This window comes from Nannospalax galili, unplaced genomic scaffold (assembly GCF_000622305.1).
Source record: "Nannospalax galili isolate Female #2095 unplaced genomic scaffold, S.galili_v1.0 scaffold74, whole genome shotgun sequence".
NCBI lineage: Eukaryota > Metazoa > Chordata > Mammalia > Rodentia > Spalacidae > Nannospalax > Nannospalax galili.
This window is the reverse complement of record NW_008335376.1, coordinates 260667-267086: the sequence shown is the minus strand read 5'-3', so window position 1 is coordinate 267086 and position 6420 is coordinate 260667. Positions and strand designations below refer to the sequence as shown.

The following is a 6420-nucleotide window of genomic DNA, read 5'->3' as shown; positions in this document are numbered from 1 at the left end:
TAAAGGGGGCCTCTTTTTAAAAAAAAAACAAAAAAAAAAAAAAAACCAAAAAAAAAAAAAAAAAACCAAAAAAGTGAATACGATTTAATCCGTCAAGCAACTAAGATGATTATAACCCTCTAAATTTCATTATGAAGCTAATAATCTAAATATTTTAATATTAAATATGTAAGATGTATCTAGAAATTGGAATAAAGAAGGAACAAATCCCCCATGGCATCTTTTTCTTGTGGATTCTCTCTGAAGTAGGAAGTGTTTTTCCTGCTAACATGCTGATGCAGGTTACCTCGTCATAAAACCAATTATCTCCACAGTAAAGGTAGATGGAGTGGATTCCACTGGTAGTCTCAGCACTGCAGAGGCTTGGGCAGGAAAGCTTGGGCCCAGGAGTTCAAGGCAGGTCCAAAAAACAAAGAGAGGCCTTGTCTTAAACAAACTTCAGATAAAATCTCCCAAACAAAGAAAAAAAGTCACTACTACCAAAATCCAAATCTGTGTTAACATGTTTCAGTGCTTCAGAGGCACCATTTTTTTCCTCTTCGCTATGGAATAAGCACTCTACATTATCAAGAAGAGTGCTCAGTGCAAGTTGTAAAGTGCATGAGAATGGGAAAGCTGCTCCTTTCTGTTTATCTTATGGACTTGTTAGCAATTTATTTTGATTACTAACACAGAATTAACTTTTCAATTCCATACCTTCAAAAACATAGTACATGTACAGGTTTTCACTTGTCTACAGAGAAAGCAAGAAACAACAACTTGCCAATGATATGTATCCAACTCTACCAAGAAGCAGTCCATTAGCATCTGAAACTACTCATGAGGAGCCAGATAGGTCAAGTCTCACTACAAGAATTCCTAAATTCAAGGATACTAAAATATGTGTATATGAAGCATTATATTACTACTAGTGTTTCCTGAGAAACACTAAAGAAGTTGCTTTAAAAGAAGAAACAAGTACACCCAGAACAAAAAAATTCTAGTTTGTTAGAGCTGGAAAGATGGCTCAGCAGTTAAGAGCACTGATTGCTCTTCACAGAGGACCTGGGTTTGATTCTTATCACCCATATGGTGGCTAACAATTGTCCTTAAGTCCAGTTCAAGGGGATCCAACACCCTCTTCTGGCCTCTGTGAGCACTGCACAACACGGTGCACTTACATACATTCAGGCAATACATTCATACATATAAACACAAAATTTTTTTAAAATTCTAGTTTGTCAAAGAACTTGGATTTTAATACCTAGAAACAGGAAAGGACAAATATTCTACTTGTGCCTGGTCCTCTTGTTTCTAGAATACTATGGGGCCTTGTACTTTCACTATGATAAATGTAAATGATAAAGATGAACAGTTTCTAAGTCTACCTAGGTTAGACCGATGCAAACCTACAATTTCTTATGTAATTTACAATGTCATGCCATCAAGAAAATAGACTCTGACATAGCTATTTCAGAAGAAACACGCCACAAGCCCTAAATGCAAGTGACTGATTCTCTGCAGGGCAAGGTCATTGGAATTCATTCAACTAAATCCAATGCTGTCCCTTTCTTTAAAATCTACTCCTTTGAATCAACTGTCAGTCTCTGAGATTAGCTGTTGTAAATAACTTCACTCAGGGGTGAGTTGGATTATTTTTTTTAATGCTATGTAATAAGTTCTTATTAGACATACAGCTAATTTAGGCTGTCAAACAACTGAAGTTAAAGTCACGAGATGTGAATTTTCATAAACAGTATTCTCAAACACCTATGACAGATTGTTCATGGATTAATGTTGTCACTCAAGTGCATGAATTTCAATAAAAACATGGCATTTCAGTGCAATCCACTGCTGCTACAAGAAAATAAAAATACCAAATTTCAGCCAAAAATTACCCAGATTTTCTGATTCAAATTAGTACCCTAGAACAACACAGGTCATAGTTTTAGTAAATGTAAAATGTCTAAAACATAAGCAACAAAAGTCGAAATGAATACTGAAGATGGCAAGGGAAGATGCACAGGAAACATAACTCTCATTAGAGATGTGCTTTAGCAAAAAACTCTTGGTAAACACATTTGTATTAATCATTTTGGAGAATTAAGTATCTTAAGAATCCTTTTTATGGGTTACAGAAATATTTTTAAGAATTTATACAAAAACACAGGGTTGCCTGGGTCTGAAAACAAGAGGGAGACATAGTCTTCTGAATCCAGAAGCTGAAATCTGGTGCCTCAAATGGCATTACTGGGTGGCATTTCCAAAACACAGATGTATATCATTTAATGTACTCCTCTCAAATCTATATGAGCTCTGGAAAGCATTAACCAAATTGTCTGTATGTGCCTCTTGCAATGTGGTTCTGACCTAGGCAAAGTGTTTTATACACAACTGAAACTGAATAAACCAACTCAGTGGTGTTCCAAAAATTTTAAATCTCCAGTAGCAAAAAACCTTACACAGATTCAAATCATTACCAAGCACAAAAGCTTTAAAAGAAAAGTATACTATTATAAAGCCAAAGTCTAATCATTTCAAAAGTGCTAATCTATAGGGGGAAAAGTACATAATCATGGATCAATTAAAGAATCAACTCTAAAACTATAAGAAAATAAATTGAGAACACAAATAATAGAGCATAAATTTAAGTAGTACTTTTGTAAGTTTATATAGTATGAAGGACAAGGTAATTACAGAAAAGCCTCTAACTTTACGAAACCAAACAAATCCTCTAGGCAACAGAGAAATGTTCTGATTAGAGTATTTTAAACCAGTTCCTAAAAGGAGTGGGAGAGGACTGATCTGATAAAAACAGGAAGATTTTTAATATGTACTGACAAAAAAAAAAAAAAAAAAAGGGTCTGTGGCATACTTTGTAGAGGGGTGTGTATTTCTACAAATCTCTCAGAAAATTAAAACTTTAGAACTTAAAAGAGGAAAAAGGGAGAAAGACTACTGAAAATCCTGTGATTTGAAGATCTGTTTAAGATCTGAAATGCCAAATACTTAAAATTTAACAGTGCTAAAAACATGTTACCTATGGCAAGCCATAGTAAGAATTTGTTTTTCCTTTAATTTCAAATGTCTTATTATGTGCTCAAGAATCATAAATCACATGTATATGAATTTTTATGAAATATTCAAAGTACTTGCTGAACTGTGTTCAGATAATAAGCATCAACTGCATCATACTCAATTTTGTTAATTTCAAACCTAGAATTGGTGCAATATTCCAATTCACCTGTCAAGATTTCAAAGGGAAAAGATGTTTGGAATTTCTTTCTGTGGCCTAAAATCATAGCTACCTGCTTAAAACCTGAGGAAAGAGCACATTTAAAACTAGTGGCAGCTTTAAAACTTGCCACCTCCTAAGATTATATTACAAAGGGCAAATGTGATCTATAGAATTGTCTTCTCTTTTTTTCCTTTGCTTCTATTCTGAACATGGCTTTCTGATCTTGGTAGACTATGGATAATATTAAGGTTTTTCTTCATATTATAATATTAATGAATATTCAGTTTCTATTTTTTTTCCATCTCATGATCTATCAAGAACTAAAACTATTTATTAGAATACTAGATTTTACTTAATACTCTCCATGACAGCATTATGTTGAAAACTTAAACATTTCTAAACTAACAAAAGAACTTACTAGCAAAATGGCCCCATCCACCCTCAAAATACTGATGATAATACCACTGTTTACCCCAGGTTTTCCCACCATATACTTACCTGTGCAACTTCTTTCAACATTTGCTACTCTGGGGATTGGAAAGCTCAGAGCTGGAGGCTGAAGTGAAGAAGGAAAGGTTGGAGGGTGAGCCATGGCACCAGCCCCACACTAGGAGCTCCCCTGAGATATTACAGCAGGGTTGACACCATAGCTCTGAAGTTCAAACTCCAGCAAACGATAAGAAAGGAGTCCAACCAGAACATGATAAACGATGGGATTCTTCTGCTCTTTGAAAAATAAGGAAATCATGCTATAAAGATCTGAATGTCCAGTTTCAACATTATGACTCCCTGTTTATCTCGTCATATTACCCAACCCCAGAATCATCTTTCAGACTGATTCAAAACACTAATGAAAACAACCCCAAAAGGGCAGAGCTCTCAAGAAACTTGCACACTTTTACAGAATATGCAAGGACAGGGCTTACCTGGCCATCACGAAAACATGCTAGGATAGTATATTCAAATACACTGCCCATCTACTCATACTCTTTCTTGCTTTTCTGAGTACTCAACATTAACTATAAGGCTCTCATCCATATTAACACCACCAATCAACAGAATTGAAGTTGTACTAAATAGATGTACCTCCTAAAAATGGACCAGTGAATTTTAAAATCAAGGATAACTTTTGCCATAAATATATTCCCTGGAAAGAAATTAATTTCATAAATGTCTATAGCGATTAAAAACTATAAATAAGCTCCCTTTGATTAGCCATTAACCTTAATCAAATCAAATGATAAAGATTTTTAAACTGGACAAGGTGGCACATACCTGGGATGCTAAGGTAGGAATAGCACTGTGAGTCTAAGGTCACCCTGGGGCTCTGCCCCCCACCCCCATTTTTTTTTTTTTTAAATTCTTAAAAGGGAGAATTTTAGAATAATCTGATTGGGGGATTTTTAAAATGCAATATGAAATTTATTTACTTTGGGGGAAGACAGTGGTGGAGATTGAATTCAGGGCCTTGAACATGTGCTTCCTAACCCCCACTAACATTTACCAAATTGTTTAATACTATAAAAAGTAAATTTGAGATAAAACATTCTATTATAATACTAAAACTAATAAATACATAAAGTGAATATTTAAGGTATTTCAAAATAATATTCAATAGCATGGATATTACTGGATAAGTTACTTTAGAAACCTTATATTTTAAAAATACAGAGCTATATCATAATCCTGAATTATGTATAAAGCAGTTGGAAACACAAAGTATTCTTTTAACAGAGGAACATGGTTTAAATTGCTTCTAAACGATCTGGTCATATAAATTAATATGGTAAACATTCATTAAGCATTGACTATGCCAAGTGCTAGATAATCTAATACTTTAGACCTTTATATAGCCCAATAATATGTTCTGTAGAATAGAGGAATATTACAAGTAAGAGCTGGCGAGGTAAAAACACATTTAGGTTGGCTTCCTGAACTCAAGGATTTAGGCTTTAGTGCCCTTATCCTTTGTTACTCTAATCTCCTTTGCTACCCTTCTCTTACTGCCACACTGGCCTCCTTGTTCCTCACACACATCAGGGACATTCTAGTTTCCAGGCCTTTGTATCTATTGGGTCCCCCAGGAATATTATTCCCCTAGATATCTATACGGTTTTGTGCTTCACCCACTTCAGTTGTATAATTACCTCCCTATCTTCTTTAGTTAAAATTACCCCTTCCCCCAACCACTTACATTTTATTACATTTGTCTTCTTTAATCTGAGACTTTACCCAAGTCTTTCCTTGTCTTTCATGGCAATCATGTAATTTCATATACATTGTAGAATGCTCCACAATTTTGGTTTGAATATTTTTCGTAATCATATTGAAGTTATGCATCTTAATGCCACATCACCACAAAGGTATATGCCCTTCTCAAATTCATTATATACACACTGCATGTATTTCCAACGTATGATTATATCTGATGCTAATATTTACTCCAGGTGATGTTTGCCCTGATCTTGGTTAGGGTGGTAAACCTGCCAGTTTCCCCCACTGTAAATTACTATTCTCTTTTTTAAAATAGTAAGGTTTGCTTGTTGGATAAGCCAGAGAAATGATCACATTGGCAAATAAAGTGTTTTATGTATATGTAACGGTTGCTTTGTACTGAAAAGAAGGTATAATTAAATAGTAAATTACGATTTTGTTGGGGAGAAGCAGGAAAAGGTGCACTTAATCTCCAGCTAAAACTAAATCTAGATTTCAGCCTTTTCTTTGAATTACAACTTCAAAAGTCTAGACGTACTGTAATAATGTCATAACGATGATAACGATGTTTTTGAAAAGGACTTTGAAAGCATACAAATATCTGCTTGTTCTTAAACTTTTACCAATTCCAGACACTGCTGTGGCACTGATGCTCTAATGGTGATTTGCTATTTTCTTCATTAAATTTCTACATTTAAATGCTTTTACAAAATAAACCAATTATTTTTGGAAGACCTCACTCTTAATATGAACAGTGCCCAAGCTTATCGGTGCAACTTGACAGAGGCCAAAGAAGAGATTAATGGCTTGGATTCAAGGCTCTTATTCTACTAGCACATTTAAAATTTACCACAGTGCTTCTACCCCGGCAGAAAAGGTTTTAAATTTCCTGTGCCATATATACTCTGCCTTAGCATTTCTGGTCCTAAGTAAGATCTTTACTTTTATTTTTATTTTTCTTGAGAAAAGGCCTTCCTATTTTCAATAGT

At 34.5% G+C, this 6420-nt stretch overlaps 1 protein-coding gene across 7 annotated transcripts in view; it reads right to left on the bottom strand.

Annotated features, from left to right (window-relative positions):
• Cnot2 (CCR4-NOT transcription complex subunit 2) overlaps positions 1-6420 on the bottom strand; it is a 110320-nt gene that overhangs the window by 54198 nt on the left and 49702 nt on the right. For 2 of the 7 annotated variants that reach the window (XM_017797375.2, XM_029562038.1), the window contains exon 3: positions 3716-3943. The exons of 3 other annotated variants lie outside the window; for them this stretch is intronic. In XM_017797375.2, coding sequence (XP_017652864.1) covers positions 3716-3736 — 21 coding nt within the window. In that variant the 5' untranslated portion in view covers positions 3737-3943. The remainder of the gene's footprint in view (positions 1-3715; positions 3944-6420) is intronic. 2 more of the 7 variants (XM_017797376.2, XM_008830041.3) reach the window with 2 other exon arrangements.